At 44.6% G+C, this 26532-nt stretch overlaps 1 protein-coding gene across 1 annotated transcript in view; it reads left to right on the forward strand.

The window, feature by feature from the left end:
* The window catches only part of BAZ1B (bromodomain adjacent to zinc finger domain 1B), a 52759-nt gene extending 28140 nt beyond the window's left edge, over window positions 1–24619 (forward strand). The window contains exons 10-19 of the mRNA XM_040532195.1: window positions 880–991; window positions 7424–7522; window positions 7926–8103; window positions 9126–9311; window positions 13560–13707; window positions 15319–15466; window positions 17293–17411; window positions 19853–20004; window positions 21673–21776; window positions 22380–24619. Coding sequence (XP_040388129.1) covers window positions 880–991; window positions 7424–7522; window positions 7926–8103; window positions 9126–9311; window positions 13560–13707; window positions 15319–15466; window positions 17293–17411; window positions 19853–20004; window positions 21673–21776; window positions 22380–22746 — 1613 coding nt within the window. The 3' untranslated portion in view covers window positions 22747–24619. The remainder of the gene's footprint in view (window positions 1–879; window positions 992–7423; window positions 7523–7925; window positions 8104–9125; window positions 9312–13559; window positions 13708–15318; window positions 15467–17292; window positions 17412–19852; window positions 20005–21672; window positions 21777–22379) is intronic.
* Window positions 24620–26532: the final 1913 nt, after the last annotated feature.

The raw sequence follows: 26532 nt of genomic DNA on the forward strand, positions 1-26532 counted from the left end.
GGAAGCATGATGTTTTTGTGTTCCTGGTACAGAAGAGCGTACTGTAGTCTAATTCCAGTTGCAGTTGCAGTCCTGATAATTTGTTGCATTTGAAACATAGACTGTCATCGAGTTAATCTACAGCAATACAATGTGCAGCAGGTTATATTGAATTAAATCAGAGAGCCCTTCTTTGGTGGTATCCTGTCTTATACATTGGTCGGAGTAGACATCTGTAGAAAAACGAGGCAAACATACAGTGATATTTCATCCAGTGTAACTTTCCAGCCTCCTGCATCTTGATGATTTGTGTTAGAAGTTGTATCATTCAGTGATCCTCAATGGGCTTATTTTCTTATGTGAATTTGTTCAAATGTTGACCTGCCAATGTTCCTGTATACCACCTTGCTTCCAGCTGTATTAGTTTATCAGGTATTGCCTATGTATTTACTGAGCTATTATGCAAAGATTTTTCACGCTTCCCATTTGAAACTTAATGAGCAAAGTGTTAAATTCATGTCAGACTGTTGGGGTAAGATGCTCAGAAATATAAATACATCCTATTTGTATCACCTTCAAATTTAAAAGTATGTTGTCAGTGTATAGCTAAAGAGTGAAACTAGTACGTATTTGAAACAGTAGGAATGTTTTTTTTATAATTCTGTGTGCATGTTTAATGATTCAATAATATTTTCTTTAATATTTGTATTTCTACAAATGCGTATACTGTGAGCTTTAGCAAACTAGTGCTGGAGTAGTTTTCTCTGGAAAATGTACTGCTGGCCTAGGTGCTGATCATAAGTACCTAAATGAAGGTAGGTTAGTTTTTGAAAAATAAAATTTGTGTCTGAGGAGAAGCATGAATGAGAATACATTTGAGCTTGTGCTCTTCTCTTATAGACAAGCGGAAGAGCACAGCCACGGATGGCAGAGGGAGTGCGCTTCATCGGTCTGTACATGCTGTGGACCTTCCTGCAGAGACCACAGTGCCCAAGCAGGGACAGAACTTATGGTAATACATGCCTTTTATCTGCAAAGTAATTAAAATATAAAGGTCAAGGAAACTAAACAGAGATGTCATTTAATAGCTGCTATATACCTAGTGTTCTTTCAGTACTTAACAGTTGAAATAGTTTATTGGACTGTCAGGCCTCTGTTGCTAGTAGCAAATGGCTAATAGAGCACCTGATCCAAGAGGCAGTAGAACAATTCTAATCAATCAGACTTAGAGCCAGTATAGGTTACTCTGGTAAAACACCACTTTGATGTACTGATTTTATGTATTTTATAATCAGAAGAATTGTTAATTGAAAAGATTTGCTGTGGTCTTTTGAAAAAGCTGGGGGAGCAGTGACCTATCTAACTGTCCAGGCTTTCTTTCATGGCTTGTCACAGCAGACCTGAATTGTAGTACATGGGGTCCTTGAGCATGTGAAATTAGTTTTCATTGGTATCTTTGGAGCCAGACGTATACCCTGCATGTTCTTGCACTATGTGAGACGTGGAGTTATCCCTCAGCTCCTTTTTAGTGTTAGCTTTCTTGATGGGTTTCATAGCATGCTGGTGGAATCCATTTGTTCTCTGATAGCACCATATCACGGAATTGATTTTTTTTGTTGTTGTTGCTACTGATGATTATTTTAGCTTAGCGAAATTACTATTACGTGTGAACAGTCTGTTATCCCTTTAATGATTCCCAGTGCCAAGCAATAGCTACCAACATGTCTTCTAAGTGAATCAAATCTAAACAGTTTGCCTTTGAGCATGTTTGTGACTTACTCTAGTGATTGACTCTAGTAAGGTCTTTAAAGAAAATCTGTTGGCCATTTGCCTTGTGCGGTAAGGAGTGATTAGCAGTGTTCCCATGAGAGAAGGGAAATTGGCTACATCTTTACCTACTTAAACTACCTGTGAAAGACTGTGAAGCTGTTTTTAGGTAAGCCTGATAAGTAATTCTCACAAAGTACTTGTTCCTTCAGCTCCTCTGTTACCAGTGGCTTTTTTCTGGAGTTTTCCACTGTTGACTCACAAAGTGGGATTACTTCATCTTTGCTAAATATCACTAGTTGTGAGTTTAGCTCCAAAGCATAGTTCCACTGAAGTCAGCAATACTTTACTATACTTTACATGTTCATGCTCTCCCATCAGGAACTATCAAAGAGACTGAAATTAGTGGACATCTTGGTCAATGCTGATGGTTTAGATGAATCACTGATTCCTGATACGGCTGTACCCTTTCTCTTCCATTGACAGTGAGTTGTAGGAGATAGCAGTTTCCTGTGCATGCCTTCACTCTAACATTGCTATAGGAAATCTCCACCCCTTTCTCAGTCTAGTCCTTGGCACATCTCATCACATTGCTCAATTTCTTGAACTTTGGCATTCCTAGGGCATGGGCACTAAACAGAAGATCATAGGTTGTATGATCGACAAGAAAGTTCTTTCAGCTCCTTCTAACTGCCTCTTCTAATACTTCTTCATTTAGCAGAGTTGGCAAGGTGACTTCCAGTAGAAGGACAAATTATAAATGGAAAACCATAGTTTAAACTAGTAATGCATGTTGCTATGAATTGAAGACAACATACAGCCAAATCAGATGAGCTAAGTAACACAGACTCCGTATAATTTGTAACCAGGCTGTGTTTGAAAAAGCACAGCACTTGAAGTTACACTGCTGAATTGCTTGGTCAGGTTGGCAACTCTCACTGACATGCTGAGAAAGATTGGAGTGATTTAGGTAGGAGTGTCTTCTGGAGTAACTAGTCATACAAACCAGGAGAAACAGCTTTTTTGAACCAGGTCCTGTATAGTCTCAGGACTGAATTATATTGTGTTGTTGAAGAGAGGCTTTGTGAGAATTGACCACAGAATGCTTAGATCTAGTATTCTTGTATTTTAAAGAGAACAAAAATTAGGAAGCTTAATAATTATAAAGCTTAAACTGGCAGCTAAAAGCCTAAAATGCTTTCAAAAAGATCATCTTAAAGTTTCCATACTACGTGCTGACTCTTACCTTTGGGGTGAAAAAAGGTTTGAGAAAACTTTGAGGGGGGGAACAGTAGCAACAATAAGAAAACATTCTCACTATGGTTCATATAAGGGTTATAGAAATACTCTGTGTATGTTCAACAGGGAGATGGAGAGTAGTGCTAGAGGAGAATGGAGAAGTCTCCTTAAGAAAGCATTTTCTTTTGATGCAGAAACAACAGATCAGAAAACTAAACTAGCAAATGACAGTGGTTTGTTTTTGGTTGATTGGTTTTGGTTTTCTTTTGAAATAGGGGGGAAATTACTTCAGATCAGCTGATGTACCTCCCCCCAAAAAAGGTGACAACCTGAGATCACTTGTTTCAGAGGATAGCCAGCAACTAGAACTTCCCTCTGAGGAAATCCATATTCCTATTATAATATTTTGCTCTCTGATGATTGCCATCAATCTTGCCTGTCTCAAGGACTCCCATGAGCATAGGTGGTTAGGGAATTTGTCCTCCTTGGCTGCTTTTTGCACATTGTCCTTGTACAGAATGAGAAGCCCTCAAACCGTACTGAAGTCCTTGGATATCTACATGTCCTGTTGTTTGGATGCAAGGGCTGGTTCATCCTGAACTCATAATGTTAGCATGTAGTACATAGGAAGTTTCATTTCTTTGTGTTCTTTAATTCCTGTCACCTGTCTCTTTTTCGTAGTAGAATGTCTAAAACGGGATTAAATGTAGCCTCATGTAGAATAAATACCTTTAGCTTTACCCTGCTATACTTAGATTGAGTCTTTGGAATGAAAACCAAATTAGCTCCATGAATGGCTGTAATTCAGTCCTGCCCTTTTTCTCATTGAGGTTGGGAGCTTGTAGGATATTGATAAAGGGAGCAATAGAGTCCATATTTCCACCAAGAGCTACAGAAACAGTGTCTCGTGGAAGTAGTTTCTGCTTTCAGTACTTTGCCCCCAAAAGAAGAGTGCTCACTGTTCTATCCTAGAAGTGAGTCATTGTTCTCATTCAGAATCATAAATGTGTGGTTATTTGTCTAGCCTCTGTCATATCCAGATGGAAGAACCAGTACCATATCATACACCACTTTCACTAATGTTGATGCTTATTAAAAAAAGAAAAATCTTATAAAGCCTCGGGACATGTGGTCCTTGAAATGTACACGTCTGTCTTTCCTGCAAGAAACCCAAGTTAATTGAAACCTTTGCAGTATGTTACTATGCAGGAGACTTCTCACTCGTCCTGGTCAGAAAGGAGTTGAATTTTAAAAATAGTGGCATCTCTGCAGAGTAACTGCCGTTGTTCTTCATCTATTAGGAATACACCATGGTATGGCGGGTCCCCTCAGCAGACAATTTGAGTTAACCATGAGTGGGTGCTGACAGACTCCATTCTCACGACTATATTCTACAGATGGAGTTTCCCTGTTTCTACCAACCCTCCAGAGCAGGTACTGATCCTGGGCTCCTCTAGATGTTGTCCTCTTGATTTCTTCATTCCCTAGTCTGCAGTCCAGGTTTTATACCTTTCTTTCTGTCCCTTGCAGCCTGTAGCCTGAGAACATGTGGGAATATTCAACCTGAATGAATACTGATAACTCCTTTTGACTTGATACTTGTGTCTTGTGTCCCTTCTGTTATGATTGCTGACCAGTCTGGTGGCTTGCTCTGCCAGATAGATAAGAAAAGACTCACGGTTGTTGTTTAGGGATGCAGGAAGCTATTACCCCAGCCAGGCTTCCCCCTTTCAGGTCAGTTCAAAGGCCTTCATCTAGTCTTGACTCTCCCACAGATTTCTTTCCCTTTATTCTGGATTGTGTTACTATGCATAAGCTCTGTGTCAAGCCACATTAATGGCACCAATTACTTTCCCTTCCCTCTTACCAAGACTCACAGCCCTGTTGCCTCCCCCAGTTAAAATGCTAGCCCTGTTTTATCATGTCCATGCTCCCAGCTTCATGCTGGTTGAGCCCTAGCTGGAGGTGCAGGCGGTTCCTTCAGGGGGTAGGGAATGTATGGCGTTGGTTTGAGAACCAGGAGCTGGGGCTGCACAAAGCAGCAAGGTGCCACCAAACAAACACAGGTACCTCTTTAATGTGTTTATATTATATGCATTTGAGTTCAAGCTGATGTAGAAGAGTACCTGCTCCTAGAAGTCTAGTTCTTATTCACAGGGAGGACTGGGAAAGCTCACGTGCATGTTGCAGATGCTCCCCTTTTCCTGTCCCATTTCCTTTTCAGCAGAAACAAAGTTGTGCTAGGATTTAGCCCTTTCTACCTTTATTAGAAGGATGTTATCTGCTTTCTCACTCTGGCCAGCAGCCTGTGTTGTCTTTCCCCAAACCATGTAACTGGAGAATCTAAGTGCAATATGTTAACCATTTCCAGTGCCCTTACATTTTCATTAGAGGAGAAAACTGTGCAGGGAATTCTCCTAGATTTGTACCCTTGAGGGAAAGCTGAGAAAGCTTGGGCAGTAGTGTCTTTTCAGGTATTTTCCAACTGGATCGCATGGTGTATCACTTGCAGCATCATGACCTAGGCAACCTCAACATGCTGAGAAATAGTACTCTGCCGGGTATCTGCAGGACAACTGTTTTGAAGCTTGGTTTATGCCATTCCCATATTGTGACAGGTTCTTCATACTGAAATATGGTTTAGGATTAATCTTGAGATTTTCCCCAAGGTTTTGGCAGCAATTTGATATCAAATATTCTAGAGAAGTTTCTCTATTTAATGAAGTCCAGTAGAGTTAGAAGTGCTAGTTTTTGCAGTGGTCTCTCGGTAGACCTTACAGTGAATGTAGGAATGCTAATGAGTCACCATGAGTGGTATCTGTTAGCAAAAGACAGGAGTTACATTGTTTGACTTAGGGTTGTTAAGGGTTTGTGTGAATGTCTGTTGGATCCCATGACCAGCCCAAAAGCTGATGCTTTTGAAGTGCATGCGCTAGGCTCCAGGGGTTGAAATATCTTTGATATTTGGAGCTGCTCCGTCCTGTGTCTTGTAGGGAGTGTGTACAAAAGGTAGTGGTGGCCAAAAGATTTGATCCCTCTGTGCACAGTGAGAATGCCTTGCAGGGTTGGAGTGTACTGAAGCAGATGACTGGCAAGGAACCATTTTTCTTCCATTTTTAAACAATCAATCCTGTATTTTATGAGAGTGATTAATTTACTAAAGAAATGCAGGGTGTCAGGCTGTTACCCTAATGCGAGCATGCTAGAACTCCAAAATATTTTTGTTTCAGATACAATATTTAGTAAGTGTTTATGCCAGAAAAAGAAACTGTTGCAGATACTGTTATTCTACAATAACCAGGACAGCATCCTTCTCTAGTTGTTGCTTGGTTCATCTGAGCTTGTGCCCAAGAAGAAAAATTAGAACCGGAGTCTTCTCTGTGTCTGGTAAGGATCACATAGTGATCCTTTGCAGTTGTTTCCATTTAAGGTTGACTTTGCTATTCATTCAGATCCCTTGTTTAAGGACTGATCATCTATTAGATGCATAATTAACCATATTTTCTGTAAATGAGCTTTGAAACTCAGATTGTATACTAATTCTCCCACCTCTGTCCAGCACACATGCATGTCTGAGGTGAGAAGGCTCCATGACATCATAGAAAAGTGTTGAAGGGAAAAAAAGAAAAAAATTTCAGGTTGTCTCAAAGCTATTTTAAATCTACCAACCAGCATTAAAACTAGTGTTTTGGTTGTACTCTGGAATTGCTGAAAATGCCTTGTGTAGAGAACTGCATAAGTGTAGCCCTATTAGATTCAGCTAACTGCAGATTAACGTTACTCTCCTGAAGGACTTTCTGAGCAAAAAGGTTTAAAGCTAATGAATATAGTTTTCACGTACTATATTTAAGCTTTCATGTTAATGCAGGTTTCTTAGGAAGGAGATCTACACTTGCAGAGGTCATAGCCTTCACAGTCTCAAATCTGTAACATCAGCAGTCATGGTATAAGCTGACATACCCTTTTTTAATCTAGGGACTCCTTGGGTTAATGACATAAGTTGAAGGCTCTGCAGAAAGAATGATTAAATTGCCATACTATGCAGTGCATAGCATGTTAATCTTTTCTAGTGCATCAAAAATGACATTCAGATGACTTAAACTGACTGCAATTTAGTGAATCTAATCCCTGGGGTAGATGACTAAATTCAGATGCCAATGTTTGAATAAACTTAATGCAGGGAAAAAAACTCTACAAATCAGTTCTGTGTTATTGTTTTTGTTACTCTGGAATTAGCTACATTTGGGAACCTTGAAATGAGGCCTCTCTTAGTCAGAATGCTTATGCCAGCATTACTGGAAGTTTTTCACCTTGCTCCATGGGGTTTGATGTAGGTTAATTGTCATTCCTGTCTACTGATATTTGTGAACTGTTTAAAAGAAGGAATTGTTGCCACAGAGATAGAACATGCACCAAAATCAGGTAATGTATCTTTCAGGTTTCTGTGTGACAATCAGAAGGATTTGGATGAGCTGCTAGTTTGCCTACACCCACAAGGAGTGAGAGAGAGTCAGCTAAAGGAGCGTTTGGAGAAAAGGTGAGCCTATTGTTTCTTTTCTGTGTCTTTTCTCAATGTCAAAGCACATCATTATCATACCAAGTTTTCAATTCCTGGGGCAGCATTCAGCACTTTGCTTTGATTGAGCATCTGCTGAAGAGGGGAGGGTACTGAGAAATTGTTCCTTCTTAGATGATATTGCAAATATTACTTGATAAGCAAAGCTTAAAATTGTAAAGAGGTTTGATCACTCTTTAAGTTGCTCCCTGCAACTGGAAGCAAAGGCAGTGCTGTTTTACCCACAGAAGCAGAACTGCCACGTGCGTTAAAGCATCTTTCAAAGAACGTTCTGCACTGGTGGAGCGTGTAGATCACTGAATGCCCCAGCACCCTCACAAGACACTGGTCTGCATGTATTCAAAGGTTTTTCTTGATTTTCCAGGTATCAGGACATCACACATTCTATCCATTTGGCTCGGAAACAGAACCTGGGCCTCAAATCCTGTGACGGCAACCAAGAACTATTGAACTACCTCCGAAGTGATCTAATTGAGGTCGCAACTCGTCTGCAGAAAGGAGGGCTGGGATATGTTGATGTGACACCAGAATTTGAAGCAAGAGTGAGTGAACAAAGTAGTACTAGGAAAGACGAACATGAGTTCATACTATCATACTATTCATACTATCTCTGGAAGGTTTTGACTCTTTGGTTCTCCTTTAAAAAGAGGATCAGGAAAATCAAATTTCTTGTGTATGCTCTCTTTTTTTTAACTGGTGTTTCAAGTTTACGTAGCTGCTGGCTTGAGGTCCTTTTGGTGTAGGTGAATTATAACTTTGAAGGTAGGTGTCCTGCACAGCTGTGAAGTTGTCCTGTTTCCCTCATCTGGTGGGGGACTTCTTTATAAAGCTTTAGCAGAGCTCTTTGTAGCTGCTTGTAGCTGTAGCCAGAATGTTTTATTGAGACAGCAATTTTCTGTTTTGGCAATTTTCAGAAATCCAGACCACTTTAGGTTTGGGATAATGTTTGTGCTCCACTTCCAGAAGTTAAAGGACGTTCTGTCGGTGGGTATGTCAGCACAAGGAAGTTACTATGCATTGAAGTAAAGGATGACTGTGTGCTGGCTAGTTTGGCCTTAATCACATGAGCATTTCTTGGTGTGTTGTATGTCTTTAGGACATGGTAAACCTATCATGGGTATAGGTAGAATACACAGTCTTACAACTACTGTATGCTCCTGTACCAAAAGATGACAGTGTCTGTCTTGGAATGGTTAATAATCTGTTAAATTACATTCTGAGTCACTGCAGAAACTTCTTTTTCTATATGGGACCTTCAGTGTTAAGTGAATGATTGGAAAAGTGAAGTGACTAAGGGAATGGAAGAATTGCTTCCGCTCCACACACCCCAAAGCACCATGCTTTTTTCTGAACTGACATAAGCATTCATGTTCTGTACGTGAATGCGTGTATGCTGTGTGTGAACTCTAGCAGAAGCAGCGGTAATATGCTGATTCCATAATCAAGTGTGGGATTACCAACGCTGCATTAAGTATCCCACATATCCATTTGCAGGACAAAACCACCTAAAAAAGCACAGAGATTGATATCCAACTGTTAAGCGATTGTATGCTCTTTCTATCAGATATACTCACTAGAGAGCTTGAAGGACTTTGGAGAGTGTGTGATTGCACTCCAAGCTGGTGTTATTAAGAAGTTTCTGCAAGGCTTCATGGCCCCCAAGCAGAAGAGAAGGAAACATCAAGGAGAGGACTATGTTGCCAAGGCTGAGGAAGTTGATGAAGACAAGAAAATGGCAGAAGAAGCTAAGGTATTGTTCGTTTCAGGGCTCTGTTTCTGTCTTGTAGTGCTCCTGCTTAAAGAAGAGTTGTATTACATTTCATCTGGTACTAAATCCCATGCAGCTTCTCCCCATTGCAAGTTTAGAGTGCGATGGGTTTGTTTATGGGGCCAGATGTTCCCTGGTTATTTTGAGAAGTAAAGGTATTAACCAAAGTAAAAATCATACTGTGTAACTGCAGTTAATGTTCTCTCTATGAACAGGAAATGGGTCAAGTATTTGACTTCTTGGGGGGAGTTCCTCACAAAAACTGGATACTTGAATAAAAGCATATTACAAAGCATTTTTAGAGAACTTAGCAGGAGTTGTATCCATTAGAGAGGACTGATGGCGGCTTAACGCCTTTCTTCCATGAAAAGGAAGAGCAACATGCTGAGATTTTGGTGACTGCGAGGGAGTTAGGTTTGGGTACATATCAGTGTTACGCAAGAAGATGCACAAGTCTTGTTATGTATAGAGACACCCGCAGAAGATGCCAAACTGGGGCTACACGCAACTTGTGTGGACATCTGGGTGAAAGAGCTTTATGTTGCCTGCATGAGAGAAGTGGTATTGTGGGGGTACAGGCATAGCCTCCCAAATCAAAGCTGAGAAGGCATGGAGGGGAACCGCAGAGGCTTTGGTAGGGTCCTTCAGGCAGATGAGCTGTACCAGTATTTCATCCTATGAGGGATACTAGTGTTGGGGATACTTAGACGTAAGCAGAAGTAGGCAAGACCAGAACTGGAACAGCAGGTTAAAAACAACAGCAGGTTGAAATTAAATGATGAGTGCTTGACTAGTGTTGGTTGTTCTTTTCATTTCTGTTTTAAAAGCTCTTGTCAGCATACGCTGAACCCTTGTTTGAACACTATGTCTTTGTTATGTTGTGGCATTGCCATGTTAGCAGGATGTTTGAATAGGCACTAGAAATTTTCACATTCTTCAGCTGTACTGAAGTATTCAAATTTTATTAACTTTGTTGAATTTTCAGGTCCTTAATATAATGAGTATGGGAGGCTACCCTGTCCTCAAAGCCCTCAGCAGGATACAGAGCTATAAAAATCAGTAATCTCTGGGACAGAAAGGATCTGGATCTTGACATTTCCTTTATCTACAGCAACACCATATTGTGTTTTACTCTCAGGTGTCTTAACAGCTGTAACTGTAAGGGTTATATGTGTAGGGTGTACTTCAAGGGTAACATCAGATTTACCACAATATCTAAACGGATAGTAATTCAGCCATGTGAGTTCTGTATTGAGTAGCCCTTGTCACTTCCCTTCTAATACTAAAGCTATGTTAGACTTCAAACCTGAGTTCTTATTTGTCAGGAAATTGGTCCGTTTTAATCATGAGTGTTTGATTAGTTTCTCCATTCTACCTTAGAAATTTGCTCTCTTACTTGATGATGTGGTTGCAGAGCATCATTCTTTGTAGCAAGGCCAGGTCTCTGGAATTTGCTTCACTTTAGCAATTTCATAATTTCTAGCTACAGTAGCCTGGTTAGACAAAATGCTCTGTATGACTGAAACATACTGATTAGCAATTTCTTCATCTGAAAACCAGCTAGAACAGTAGGATTTCTGAATATTGCAGGACTTAAATTCAAAATAACTTACTACTTTTTCTAGTGTTACCCAGTTTGTCTAATGTGGCTGCATACTTTGTTATACAACTCAGCCTTATAGCAGCATGGCATAGATTTCAGTATTGCCAGCCCAAGTGTGTGGTGTTGCAGATCCCCCTCTGGAGCACTGGCTTTTCTGTTGCGCTGATGTCTCTGGAACATTTACGTAGTGCAGTGACTTCTTTAACTGGCTCAGAGTTTCCTAGACAATTATGGTTGCACAGGGAATGTTCAGCTTGTTTGTTTGTTTCCTTACCTCAGATTATATGGAATAAGCTTTCGTTTTGCCATTGCAGAAAACCGTTATACATGACCTTAAAAGAGCAGCCCAGATCTTAGAGGCAGTTATCTGTTGAAGAAGCCTGACTGGTAGGCTTTTAAAAACAAATCTCCTGTACAGGACAATAATTCTGAAGTCTTTTAGAGCCAGAATTGCACTGAGAGTACACAGTGGATAAAATATAGTATGGCTGTACTGGAAAAACCTTGGTGTGCTTGCTGACTACACCAGAGAAATTGCAGTCTTGTGGCATCGTTCTGTCTCATTTTCCCTGTGAGAAGCAAGTTATGGCTTAACAGGCACCCCTTTGCTGACATAATTGTCTATACTAAGGGTTCCTGCTGGCTCGGCTACGTAGCTAGAGAGCACCACTGCTGAGTGGTAAAAGATTGCAATGTAGACCTGGCTTATGGCAGTTTCTGAAAAATCTATCTTTTGCCTCCAAGTCTGTGCAAATGTTCCCACGTCAGGAGGTGGTAGCACTCTGCACTGCCCTACAACAGGACAGGGAATTAGCAAAGGGAACTGTTGCAGTGTGTCATGAGTACAACTGCCTAAGCATAATGAGAACATGGGTGGGTTATCCACCCCTGCCGCTTGCTGGTTGGGAATGTTCACAAAGGAGCGGGCACTTTTCACCTGTATCACTGGAGTGCACCAGGCCCTGATAGCAGACGATCTCAGAGCAGCTTCACAACCAAGCATTTGTGGTGTCAGCTGTTCAGAGGGATTTCTCTCTTACTGTCTTAGGATACCAGATGAGAGGCTTCCTAGCTTTACCAAAGTAGACATTTTCTGTCACTCTCAAGTTGAAATGTGACTGAGGCTGCCTCTGGTAGTTTGTTGTTGTCGTTTGTTTTGTTTTGCTTTTGTTTTCTGTGCTAGAACACTCCCTTCCAGCTGAGAGGTTATTTAAGTAACTTGTTTCAGTCTCCTGTTTTGCCTACTTGGCAATTTGAACTCCCTTGATAATGGTACTGCTAAAATGCCTGAGTCTCATGATGCTTGGGAAGCAAGGCTGAAAATCTGTTAAATTCCATAGGCTTGGGGAGAGAAATCTAAGCAAAACGTGCCAACAGCTTTTGCAGATTTATCTTGGCCCAGCAGTTACCCAGTATGTTAAGAGCAAAACCCATGGAACAGTTACTTGGAAAATCAATTACACAGTATGTGAAGCACCTCAACAATGTTCTGCAAAGAAATAGCACAGCACTGTGTAATCGGCCACAGCAGGCTATGGAGGTTTCCGTTTGTCTTGAATGTCTTGGGCTCCAGGTTCTACACTAGCAATGGCAGCAAGGATGTTGGCTTATTAGATCAGTTTGTTTTTCCAAACATCTAATATACACTGTGCTTCCTCAAATTCAGTGGGAGGAGAATGTGCAACTCTGCAAAATTCCTGGGTTTTGTTTGGCTCCCAAATTGCTGTCAGCTGCAGAGTTTAGTTTTTCCCATCTGACACTTCAGTGTTTGTTTTTTCATTCTCCTGTGTTAGAACACTAACTTGAGTCCTATTATGTCCCTGTCATGTCTAGGCCATCACCTCATTGTTAAAAAGCAGAGGATTAATATTTGAGTTGAACATGCAGTGGCTCTGGATTACTTCTCTGTTCTGGTGCATTTCCGATCCACTGTAGTGTTTTTTTTTCTAAACCGTCAGAGCTGAGTTTGAGGTTTCATATGAAGCTTGCTACGTGCAGACTAGGTGTAAATCTCAGATTTAACGCTCTCATCCTCGCTTGCAGCTAGTTATGGGATTTCACTTGTGCTGAGGTCATCTTGTCTCAGGAAAGGTGCTGTTTTCATATTTGGGGCTGTCAAATCTGGTAGTAGTTTCTATCACAGTCTGCTTTCCCAGCTGAGCAGCTCAGAGGACCAAGCGGTGGATCTTGCTGATGGGCTCGAGCCTCTCTGCAGTACCCACTGGAGGGCAGTACAGGCTGCTCCAATCCACCACGCTCAAGTGGTGCTGCCGTCTACTGACTTTCATCCCACATTTTACAGTGCTAGATTTCTGCTTTTTAATTTCTTAGCTTGCTGATTATTTGGGTTAGACTTTCAGAATAAGAATTTGGTGCAGTTCACATAGGTTGTTTCATCTTGGCCATAAACTGCAGAAGGGCTGTACTACTATGAACAAATTGTCTAATCCAGTAAGGCTGATTATGGATGAACCACAAATAGGACTGCAGAGGCTATAGAGAAGGAAAGAAACATAAAGTTGAGTTTTGGTTATTAAGGGCCCCAGATAAAGGATATTAAAAACATCTTCAGACTGTAGTGAGGTGTGTCTGTGTGCTTCGTTGTAAGTTGTTAGGTCTGTCTGCAGGTTGCTTCAGCCATGGAGAAGTGGAAGACAGCAATCCGTGAGGCCCAGACCTTCTCCCGTATGCATGTGCTGCTCGGGATGCTGGATGCCTGTATCAAGTGGGATATGTCGGCAGAGAATGCCAGATGCAAAGTGTGTCGCAAAAAAGGTATGCATTCCTGCCCCCCGCCTGCGTAACAGTCGGACGCTGACACCTCTCCATGCCCTGCTTAGGCAACATGCCCATGTTGTTGTCACTTGCTTTGGCTGTATTCTGAGTTTTAAAAATGAGGATTTGCACAGAAGCATTGATCTCACAGAAGCATTTGACCCTGACTCCAATAAACCATTCTTACGAAACCAGTAAAAAGTCTTGCAGAACATTGCAGAGCTGCTATTCCCTGAATATTTACGTTACTTGGACACAAGTCATCTACAAATACTTCTGGGAACTTTTGTGCCACTGTCCATTTCCCTGTTTAATTTTTGAGTTGGAATGGTCTGTGGGTCTCTGAGCCTTGTCAGTTATTCCTATCTCTTACAGAAGGAACAAGCAAGAAGAGGTTAGGAAGATTAATGTGTTTTGTAACTCAATAGGAGAGAGAAGTGGAATGATGCTAGTTTGAGGCTAGAGTGGAAGTAGAACTGCTTCCTAAGCTAGAAGAAGCAAAATGTTTCTTGTGCGAGAGCAGAGAAATGAATCTATCTGCCTTTGGCTGCTGCTCTGGTAAGGCTGAGGAAGTACCCGAACAGGTGACAAGAGACCATCTTCTCTGTGTGCCTGACATGATGAAGGGCTTTGGAGTCCTGCAGGTGGAGGGGAAAGCTAGGGAGGGTGTCACCAGTAGAGGAGTACTAGTGATTGTTCTGCCATAACCTCCTTTTGGATGGAAGCTTGGAGAAAAGAGCTTGGTAGCACCTTCTGCCTCATCGTGTGCTTTTTGTGTCATTCTGTATTTGCTGAAACAGTAGCAGCAGACAGACCCCTGGGGGAATGGTAGGCCACTTCTGTTTACCAAAAAGCTATGCTGTCCATCTCTGAAGAAATGAGAGATGAATTGGTGGAATGTCCTTCTTCACTATGGAGCCTCTTCCAAACCAATGCGTAAACTGTCCTGTCTGCTGCTGAGAAGGGGAGTCTAGGCAGATGTAAGGGGGGGCTTACCTGAGACTAACAGACTAGAGTTTCACAGAGCTTGAAAACCGGGATGTTAGAGACATGCTGTCAAGCTCTCTGCATTATTATTATTTTTATTTTTTTTCTCAGTAAATGAAATAACTGCCTCAGGACTATGTTCCTGTTTCCCTGCATCACTGAGAAGCACAGAGAAACTAGTTCTGCTGCATACACTTTTTTTTTTCCCTGTGGGCTTGCTGCCTTAAGTAGAAAGAAGATGCTGTGCAAGTTGATCAGATTGAGGCTAGAATAAGAATGGTTACGTTCCTAGCTTCTTGCTAGGCTCTTGGGCATCTCTGCAGCATAATTCTTTCCCTGTGTTTGGTTTGGGATTTAGTCTGGGTGGAGCGTATTTGGCAGGTTTCTGCCTTTGCCTTTGCCCTGCAAAGATTTCATTTGAGTTGAGGGACTTTACATTGTTGTATTTAATTCAAATGCTGCTTGTTTCCACTGCAGTGTGGAAACTGAGAGGAAGGGTCCCTGTCATCAGAGGGCATTTTGTGTCTTTCTCTTGCTTTCTGATCTCTAGCCCTGTGGCAGTTTCTGCATCACAGGTTGAGCAAGGCTGTGACACTCGGTTACAAGTAAGTTACGCTCTCCTAGGTGAGGATGACAAGCTGATCCTGTGCGATGAGTGTAACAAAGCCTTCCACCTGTTCTGTCTGAGACCGGCACTCTATGAGATACCAGATGGTGAATGGCAGTGCCCAGCTTGTCAGCCTTCCACTGCCAGGCGCGGTTCACGGGGCAGGTAAGTGGCGCTCCTTTCCTTCCTGCTATCACTGATGCAGAGTTCTAGCCATGCTTTCACAAAATAACACGAAAAGCCTTTAACAGCCTCTTTAAAAGGATCGAAATAGTCAAGTTAATTCAATAGCACTGAAACGATAGAAAAGCGATTTTTTCAGGCTGTAACTTTAGCACGCCTGTGTTGTACTGACCCATGACAACTTCAGTCATTTTAATAAGTAACTTCAATGTGGCAGTGGAAGCGTGCACAAAACATGAACCAAGATTCTACTCAATAAAGACTGTTGCTTTGTTTGACTGAGCAACTTGTTGGGTTGCTTTTACGTGGGAGTGTAGTTGGTAGTGCTACAGCTCTGTAGTCCCCTGAGCTAAGTTACTCTTGTGGCCTTGTCTAATTAAAGTAGACATTATTCCAGGCTGCAGCTCAAACCCTACTGGGTGACTTAAAAATCAGACTCTGAAATGCCACCTTGTCAGTTTTCTGGACCTGATGAACATTGGCACCTTAAGGCAAGAGCCCTTATTGACTTCAGAGAGAACATGATTTGAGGAGGAATCAAAATTGTTCTGTGCAGCAGAATTGAGTAGTTGCCCGCTGACAGCAAGGGGTTGAATTGTTTTGTGAATTGCAGGCTGAAAGTTAATGGTATGCAAAATGTATTTTTTTGCTTACAAAGTAAGCTAATTGTGACTCTGTGCTGCACCTATATGCTTGTCAGCAAGATGAGGCTATCAAATGACACCTGATGCATAAGCAGTCAACTGATTCTTCCTTACAAAGTGGCAACACAGTAAGAGGAGTACTAGCTTGTAGTGTGCAGGTGGTGCACAGCTTTGAAAGTATTACTTAGCTCCCTGGGCACCATTTAAGAGTTCATCAGACTAGTACAAAAATTACAGGGCCTTAATGCAGCTGTTTTAGCCTGAGATCATAGTTACTTTGATGTGGTGGAGTCACCTGCAAGCTGCTTGGCTCCTGGATGACAGCCATCAGGTGGAGCAACACCTGTCTTATCTGCTTTCTGCTATTCCTAGCTGAGGCAGGAAAAAAATGCTGGCCTGCAAAGACTTTTGCCCTGCTTTTGCTCCTGTGGGAGCTAATTCTTATTCCGTTTACTGCTCAAGATCCTCTTTCTCCAGAGGACTGAGACTCCCACAATAGCTTTGCCTTTGTCCCCTTCTGCCTATGCATGCTACTTTTTGTTATGGTTTAAATGCTTTAACAAACACTTGCAGAAAATTGGAACTCCTGGGCAGAGTCTTTGTGGCTTTTAACATCAGCACATGAGAAGCCTGAACTGATGATCTGCTCAGTAATAAGCTTAGCTATGAATAGCACTAGTCAAGGTCTGTTTCCTATAGTGCACATACAAGTAGCATGACAATGGAAGGTGATGATGCGGAAATATTCCAGCAGGAACAAAATACAAAATCTGAAATTCCTTAGGCCAGGCCTGCAGGCAGACCTGTGTAAAACAGCAGCACTTCCTCTCAGGAAGAAGTAAGTGCATAGCAGTCAGTATCAAAAATACTTGATAAAGTGGTCAAGGTGCCTGGGATGGGGGATGGGGGAAGGAACGCACAGGTTCATCTGCTGGGAATTGTCAACCCAGATGTTCAGATTGTAGTCTGGGAAGTGCCCTTTTAGCTGTAGCTACAGCTTGATACTCTAGGAAATACAGTAGATTGCTTCGGTTTGAGTATGGAGTTTTATTTTACACATTGAGTTGGTCAGCAAGTCTGTGTGTGAACAAACAGTACAGAAGGCCCAGGGCTTCTCACACCAGGTTCTGGTACAACAAATATGTGTTACTTGCTTTGCTCTAGGAACTACGCAGAGGATTCTGATGAAGATGAAAGTGAAGAAGGTGAGGAAGCTTCTGATGAACAAGATGCTGAGGAAGAAGAAGAAGAGGAAGAAGATTATGAAGTTGCTGGACTGAAACGTAAGGCTTTGACCATGCAGGAAAGTAACAGAAAATGTTAAGACTCTGCCTTCAGTGTCCAAAAAATTAATCCAATTTCAGATGTGTACTCCTCCTCATACAGAACAGGTTCTTGGAAAATTGAGAGATCTCACAAGGAAGGCTGTGGTTGTGTTGTATGTTACCCGGGGAGCTGGAAGTAGCTCTCTTCCCTTTGTACAAAGACAGCACTTACAGAGATTTAAACTGTAGTGAGCTCTTGCTCACTGTTGGTTGCTCCCCTGGGAACACTGCTAATAATACAGTGCCTGGCAGTCAGCAGAGGCTGCAGCAGGGAAGGGTTAAATGGCATTTTCTGTTACTGGTACTGATGGTCTGTGCCTAGAGAGCTTTTTGCTAAACTGAACACTGTTAGTAGATTCTCCTGAAGTTTTAACCACAGCTCCCTCTCCTTACTTCTTCCTTTTCCACCAGGTTGTAACCTCTTAAATGCAGGATTTCTGGTGGCATGGTGCCCTTTTCAAGTAGTAAGACCAGTACTTCATCTATCCATTCCACTGGGAAGGCACGGTATTGAAGGTGTAGTGTGGCCTGAACTGCCAGCACCTGTTAGTTGCATACAGAGGCCACTCAGGATGCATGCTAGCTCGTTCCTGGGCAGCTGAAAGGAATAAAATAGCATTTTCTAGACTCCTCAGTGACTACTTCTCTATTCCAGTGTACAGTGTGATCACTTACCACTTATTAGTGAGTGTATCCACTTTGTTTTTAAGGGAGTTTGACTCTGTCTCATTTGGGCAACTTGGTACGCTGAAAAGCTCAGTGTTGGAATGGTGTACTGCCGGCATTTGCTTTCAGTCAAAATGTCCTTGACTAACATAAAATTAGCTTCAGACTGTCTTAACTAGGGCAGATGGTGAAATTCAGAGACTGGGACCCAAAGGCTTATCCCGTGTTCTTTCAAGGGTTTCCATCTGTGTCTATCAGTCTTGATTCCCCTGCTTCATTCTAGTTTCAGGGATGTTCACTGATACCCTAGCTATGTATGCTGCTTGTTGTTCTGTGGTGTATCTGTGTCCACACTTGGAGCGTGTTCAGTCCATGTTGCGTGTCCAAGTCAGGAGCAAAGCCAAGGTTTCCAAACAATAGCGGAAGAGTTACAGTCACTAAAAATAAAGCACTAAATGCAACTCCTGGTTTTAAAGAGCATTGACATGGAAAGGTCACTGTGGAAAACTTTTGTTTTAATAGAGAAGTCCCATTAATCCATGTGGCGTTTATCCTGAGGGATATAACTTAGAATGTTGGATTGTCAGACATCTAACACGTGCCTCCTGCTTGACACACAAGCAGGAGTGACAGCAGGCAGACATCCCACTGCCCTGACGCACACTTATCCTGCGGTGGGAGCCTGGCAAGATGATTTATTGGACAGGGCTGGATTAGAGGCTGCAGATAAAGTGCTACAGCATGCTGCATGCAGCTTGCTCAAGCACTTGTGACCAGGTGGACGGAGCTTGGCTGGGGATGAAAACCAGCATATTCTCCTGATACACAGGGGTCATGAGAGAAACTTAAGACAAGGGAGTTGAACAGCACGCTTGCATTTCCATCATTGTAAGGCTCTGACAGGGAGACTTAACAAACGAGCAGGAACATTACTGTGGGACATAATGCAGCAGCCCTGGTCTTGGGGAATAAAATCCCATTGTTTCCCTCTTGCAGCACGTGGAGCAGCTCCCTGCTGCAGTAACTTGACACTCCCTCTGCACACAGTTCGCTTTCCAGGGGGGCTTAGCAACTGGCTTATCCCACTGTGTGGGCCACTCATAAATGTTTGGAAAAGAACCCATCCACAAATGGCTGAGGAGCAAGGGGGCAGCAGGAAACCAGAGCAGTTGTGCAGGTTTCTGTACCCGGTGCTTTCAGAAAAAGATGTTGCAGTTATATTTAAAACAACTGCCTATCCTTGCATTACTTCTCATATTTAAAACAACTGCCTATCCTTGCATTACTTCTCCCACCCTCCCTCAAGTCTTGATGTGTTAGGGTTTCGGCACTTAATTCTGCAGGCAGAGGGTCTTTCTATTACAACACGCAGGAAGCAAGCAAAGCCATACCTGTGGCAGAGTAGCTGGAAGCCCCCAGATGTCCCTCAGAAGCAGAGGACTGTGGGCTGGTATGTGTGACCACCCTTAGTTAGAAGATTGTTGCCAGACAGCATTGGCCTGTTTTTGGACAGGAAGTGCATGCTTCATCTGAAGAGGGGTATTGAGCACAGCTGACACGGGCATGTGCTGGATGAGGATGGTGATGAGAAGCTGGGCCATTCCCCTCATCCATGGGTTCAGTAGTTCCTCTGTGCTATGAGTTACACCTGGTGTGTATGTCTGGGGAAAAGGCTTGTGATCTCTGCTTCCAGGTTAACCCGTTCCTCTAAGCCCATGGCTTATGTGTTTCAGTGAGACCCAGAAAGGCCGCCCGGGGCAAGCAGAGCACAGCCATGTACTCCTCAAGGCAGGGAAGGCACCAAAGGAAGAAGCAGTCGCTGCACCCTGCCAGGGGACCCCAGCAGCGGGCTGCACCTGTCAACGGCGCAGACATTGATGAGCTGGTAAGAGCCAAATTGCTCCCTGGGGGCTGCTCACATCATGAGTTATAAATGAAACAGGTGTCACACTTCTTCCCCTCCCCTTCCCGAAGAAATACCCTGAATTGTATTGTGTAACCCGTGCTGGGCTGGAGGCGGGTTAACAAAGAAGGCATATCCTTAAGGGCCCGGTGCAAACAGAGCAGAGATATGCCAGACATCTTTCCCCAGCCGCTTCCACACATTGTCCCTCCTTGATTAGCAGGCAGCCTGCAGCTTGTTAAAGGGTTTTAAATAGTATCCATATGTCTCTACAGAGAGATGGGGGGACTGAAGGAGGTCCTGCATGTTCAGAGAATGCCAGCAATGTAGGACCCTCACTCCCCGGCCTTGGCCATTTTCTGGCAGTTGTTGTCTGTATGGTCACTCCCCAACCTCCAGGACATAATTTGGCTGGCTTAGGTTTCACTTGACATTTGAAGAATAAAACCTTCTGCTCCTGAGCAATCTTGTGCGTGCATGCTAGTTGGGGTGGAGCTGCCGCATACTGTCCTGTTTGTCCTGAGGAGGGATGCACCACAGGGGATATGTGAGGATACTCTAGCCCCGTGGGCCACGTCACTAGCTTCTGCCGTCTGTCTGCTGAGCAGATCTGCTGCGGCTGTATCCTGTCACTCCTCTCGAGTGGTCTTGATTGTGCTCTTTGGGCTCACAGCTTCTTGTGCTGGGTGTGGGTGGGCTGGTTGCGCTGATCTGCAGCATCTTTTTAGCTGGTGTTTGTTACAGACTGGAGGGCAACCAAACCAGCAAGCCCAGCATGGACTGCCACAGCCTGCTTAGAGAGATGTTCAAGTGGGAAAAATGTTACTGGAACAGCTGGGTCAGGAACTCTGACTAGGGCTCTTTCACTTACTGTTTGTCCTGGAAAGAGACCAAAGCTTTCTCAGGAATGGCTCCCTGTGTTGTGGAGCCTTCTGATGTACACTAAGCAGAGCAACGCCTCATGAGCTGTGTACGGTCAGAGCTGAGGAGATGTCCCTGTGCTGGTGGCTGACCTACAGATTTGTGGGCAAATAGCTGACCTTGTGTTCTGCCTCTGTACCGGACAGCAGCACTTGAGGTATCAGCTGCTCTTTGGTATTTAAAATGGCAGAGTAGGCTCTGGAATTGGCCCTCAGTACAGCAGCACAAGTGCCTTCCCCCTCTGCCTCTCACATGCTGTCCACCAGGGGCTCAGAGAGGGAATTTACACTCTCCATTTGCTGTCCATATTATTTGGCTGCTTCCTTTGACCCTGTTGTTTTTAAACCTATCTTGAAAAAGCTTGCTGCGCCAGGAGAAAATACAGGCAGCCTGTGAGTTAAGCTATTCCCATCAGAGCTTATGGATGGGGCTCCCATTCTGTAACTCAAGCTGCCACCATGTGTCTTGGCTGTTACCATGAAAGGTCCTGCAGCAGAGCAGTTTGCCTCTCGATTATTGTAGAAGATGTCTGCATCTGAAAGAGCTGAGCTGTTTTTCTGCAGCAGTACTGCATATCCCCACCCCGAGAGACACTGGCTTGTAAGCAAGAGAATTGAAAAGAAAAGGTCTGCTAAGAACCAGCTTCTTTGGCCTAGAAACTGTTAAATGAATACTACAGCCCATGGTGGTTCCCCTCCTTTTAACAGCATCCCTCCTTTGTGTGGGCAGGTCCTTCAAACAAGGAAGACGACACGTCGCCAAAGCCTTGAGTTGCAGAAGTGTGAGGAAATCCTCAGCAAGTTGATCAAATACCGCTTCAGCTGGCCCTTCAGGTGAGGGCAGGTGGCTTCCTCCTCCACGTGCACAGGACTGTACCTGGGCTGTGTGTAGGTGTGGGATGGCCATGCTGCAGTCCTGCTGGATCCACTTTCTGGTTGTGAGACCTGGGTTTCAAAAGCAAGTTACAGATCGGAGTGAATCTGCTCCAGTAGAAACCACCATACTCTCAGTCCTCTGCTGGACTGAAGACCTGGGGCCCTTCTGAGGTGGCATAACAGAGGGTGGTAGGCCATGAGCCAGAGAGGGGAGGATGGGATCGGTGCTTTCTGCAGCCCCCAGGATTTGCAGGTGCTCTGTAGGAGGCTTGACTGAGACAAAATAGCCTTACCTGCCGTGTACCAGTCCCTATGCCTGGGCCAGCACTCCGGGCAGAAGGATGAGCTGCTGTCATTCCTGTCTTCAGCACTGCAGCCAGCACAGGGCTAACACTGTAGCGCTGTTGAGGTTCGTGGGTTTGCTATGGCACTGCAGGGGGTGTAGGTTGGGGCTGCTGCTCAGCAGAAGGGGTGGGGGTGGTTCACACCCCCACAGCTCTGCACTGCACAGTGCCAGGGCCCGTCATTTTCCTCCTATCTTTGTGGCTCTTCGTTCGTCAGGGAGCCAGTGACCACAGAAGAAGCCGAAGATTACTTTGAGGTCATCAGCAACCCTATGGACTTCCAGACTATGCAGAGCAAGTGCTCTTGTGGCAGTTACCGCTCGGTGCAGGAGTTCCTCTCTGACATCAAACAGGTGTTCTCCAATGCCGAGCGCTACAACCAGAATGGGAGTCACGTACTGTCCTGCCTGGAGAAGACAGAACAATGTTTGATCGACATGGTGCACAAGCACCTTCCTGGCCACACGTATGCACGCAGGAAACGTAAGAAGCTCTCTGCCAGGTGCCAGGGACTGGAGGAGCAGGAAGGCGACAGTGAGTCAGAGCCCCTTGAACATTCCCGGGGGCGGAAAAGGAAGAAATAGGGATGGGGGGGGACTAGGGGGAGAGCCAGAGCTGGAGCAGGCCTTCTGGTGCTGCTGGGCAGCAGGATGGGTTGTCTGAAGGGAGTTAGGAAGCAGCAGGCACTTCTCTATTAATACAGCCTTTCCTTTGGCCCGTCCTAACTTTATTTTTTCTGCAATTTCCTCAAATATTTGGTCATCCATTGAGTGAGCAGAGATGACTTAACTGCTTCCTGCAAAATACACAAAGCTCACACATGTCTGTCCTGCTAGGAGGGGAAGGTGGGAGGGCAAGGGGAAGGCCTGGCCAAAGCCTGACGGGGCAGGGGTGTGTGAAGCCTACTCCAGCTTGGGCGCTGTTGGCTTTCTTGGAACGAGCCACTTCCTCCACTCTGCAAGCAGCCAGCACTGGAGCGTGGTGGAACCTCTGCTGTCTGTTGCCTGTGATGAGAAACCAGCCTTGAGCTGGTGCAGGGAGGGATCATACTGCTTCACAGATGGACTGGGTGCGATCAGGCCAATGGGCTGCTAGTTCTTGTATGTATATATTTATATGGTATTAATTTTTGAGCCCCCAATGAAGGGTTGTGTAGGGCGAGCAAGCACTTACATTTATAGAGACACAGCTTTCACCAGCATCCTAATACAATTGGCTTCAAGGTGCTCTTGCTTCCCCCCCACCCCCCCACCCTTGGGGAGCAATCTCTGGAGGTTGTGCTCTGAAGAGTTCTTCTGAGGTCAGCTCTCCACACATAAGTGGCAGAGAATAGGCAGTTGGTTTCCCTGCTCACCTTGAACAGCACACAATCATGTAGCCCTTTGGATGAACCTAGTGCCAGAAGTATACCAGAGAGCATGTCTTTCTGTACACCCTGTAGGGCGCTCCGGGGCAAGGGGAGCAGCAGAAACATGTTCTGTGTAACTTTTTAAAATAATTTTCTAGTTATTAAAAGTGGCTTGTTTCTAGCTGTGATCTTGTATAAAGAACACCTGTAAGATACTGTTGTCTTGCTTTGGCACATGTACAGTTTATATCAAATTGTGTTTGCTGTATATTTTCCCCCCTCTGAAAACTCATTTTCCTGTCAGTAGCTGGAGTTACACTGGGGGACTTGTTGGTGGGGGTTTCTCAGTCCCTCCCTAGCCATGCTCTCGTCTCCTTTTGTAGTAACGCCTTCCCTAGCTCACCTCTCTCGCACTCCCCCAGCACCATGAGGACCGTCCCGCACAGGCTGACCAGTGGGGAAGCTCTGTCCTGCTGGGAGGCTGCTCTGCCATGGTCCCAGCAGTGGGTTCTGCCACTTGAGATACTGACTTTTCTCTAAGAAAAGAATGTTCTTTAATCACCTCTCCCTCTCCATCATTACAGGTTTTGATTATACAATTAAGGCTTGAACTTTTTATTATAGAATTCTTCAGTTTAGAACAAACTAGTCACAGTGCTGTTCTATACTGGTTTTGTAACACGGAAAAACAAAAGCAGCTGTTGCAGCTCCTGTGATTTGAGAATAAATTTGAGATCCTCGATTAAAAAATTGCAGCCTAGTTTTGTGAACTTTTTTATTAACAGGTGTTTGTTTCAGTTCTGGACTGTTGATGGCTGTCGAGACTAGACAGGTTTCCAGCCACTTCCCTCTTCCCCTCTCCCCAGCCTCAGCTCCATGCCCCACAGAATAGCACTGACGTTTGTATTTCGCACGTCCCCTTCAGAAGGCTATGTTTTGTCCTGTTAATAGAGAACATTTTCTGCAGGTCCTACACAGTGAAACCTTTGGAACTGTATGTTTTTTAAAAATAAATGTCATTTGTGGCGGGAGGGGGGTTCTGCTAAGGGCTGTACTTGTAATAAATTGGAAAGTTAAAAAATAAACATTATGTACTTGTGTTTGTAAAATTGGCTTGCTTCAAGTCCTTTGTAGGTGCCCTCTGTGCAAGACTGAGACATCTCATGTTCCACAGAGCTCTGCTTTCCCCAGAGCCTGCATCAGAAGTGATACAGCTGTCTTAATTCCGGAGGGAAGAGGGAGGCACAGATAAAAGGATCAAAGGAGCACCGAGTTTGGGTTGAGTCAGCTTACAACTCTGGAGAACCATCTTCTAGGCTGAGCTCTGCTCACATTTGGTTATACCAGCTCCTGGGCTGTGCCCCTCTGGTCCAGGTGGTGTAGCTGCTCAGACAGGTGGGTTGTGCTGCTGTTACCATCTCTGTGATGGAGCTGTCTTGCATGATGCCTTTTCCTGAGCTTTGCTGTGCAGAAGGCCATTTGCTGGCATGGAGGCGTGTGCTTTGAGCTTGGCCCTATTGATTGTCCTCCCCAAAGACAAGGGGATGTGTTCTTTTTCCTCCTGGACAGTGAAAGGTCGGGAGGGAGCAGTCCTTGAGCTGGCTGTCCCTTTCAGTCCATTCTCTTCCTTTGGATTGCAAATGTCGCTCCTGCAACAGGATGCGGGGCTCTTTACTGCATCATGGCACTGTGGGTTGTTCTGAAGGGAATACAAGGGAGTGATGAGGGGAGCTAAATAACTTTGTTCTTTCACCTCAGCATTGTGTGTCTAGATTGCCATCAAAACTTCCTCCCTAGGTCTGTTAATGTGCATTTTGTAACCACAGCCCTGTTTGCTGCAGTTCGGAGATCGGTGAGAACTGTTCCTGCTGTGTCTGCAAAGCATGGCTCCCAAGGAGCCATCGGCTCTTTCCCAGCGTGACTGGGACACTCTGCTCTACCAGGCTTCAGCACCAGGCCAAGTAACCACTTGTTGCTAATGTACAACCAGTCAGCTATACGATGAAGGTGTTGGTCAAAGTTTGACTGTCCTTCTACCAGTGCCATAAGGTCAGGAGTGTGATGCCTTCCTGGGCATTGCCATTGTCCTGGTTGTTTAGGAGCAGAGCTGGGAGTGCTCAGGAGCTGATCTGAGCCAAGTGGGGTCCAGTTCTGCTGGGCTGAGCGGGGTTTAGCCACCCCCCGGGCTTTGTGGGCTTTAAGATTACTGACGATGGATAAATAATGCTTTCCTCAGAGAAGCCTCATCCCCACACCACAAGTGAAGGCTTTGCGTGTTGGATGTGCAACAGGACCTGGGTGAACCAGAGCATGACTCAAGCTGGGATGGGTCCAGGCCTCAATGTGGAGACCTCACAGCAGCATCTGCTGTAAGACCTTTTCTGAGATTCGCTTTTTATAGCAGCCCCTGCATGGCATTAGTGTCCTATAAATAGCTGTCCCTACTCTGCGCTGGCAGGCAGCTGTGGCACCCCCGGTGCTGCAGGCTGGTGGGCGATGGCAGGCCCAGCTGCACCCACTGTCGCTCTGGGTGACAAACCAGGGCTGGGGCTGCCTGCGTCATCTGGGTCTTCAGCGCGGCCTCAGGGAGTGGCTTACAAGGGCCCTCTGCCCGGGTCCCATCTTGGCTTCCTTGAAGCTTAATGATTAATATTAAGCAACTAATGGCCTGTGTGACTTGGGATTTTTTTAGCACCTTTTCAGAGCACAGAGAATTTATTTCTGCTGCTGAAGGGACCCAGGACCTTCCTGCTTTGTGGGGCAGGGGTGATAATGTCTGCAGCTCCAGGAGTGCTGGGGAGCAGGAGCCTGGGCCAGGACTTCGGGGTGGCCTCAGCCTCTGCAGCCTTGCCTCCTGTGCCTCAGGCAGTTGTGAGAGGCAAGCAGAAGGGCTCCCTGGGGGGATGGGACAGGGCCGAGCTCGGCCTGGTCTCTATAAACCAGACCAGCTTCAGCTCGAATCCTGTGAGGGCCGAGCGCACGGTGTCGGCAAGTGGTGTCGGGGGGGTTGCTATGGTTTGGT

Source organism: Cygnus olor, chromosome 20 (genome assembly GCF_009769625.2).
Source record: "Cygnus olor isolate bCygOlo1 chromosome 20, bCygOlo1.pri.v2, whole genome shotgun sequence".
In the NCBI taxonomy this organism is placed as follows: domain Eukaryota; kingdom Metazoa; phylum Chordata; class Aves; order Anseriformes; family Anatidae; genus Cygnus; species Cygnus olor.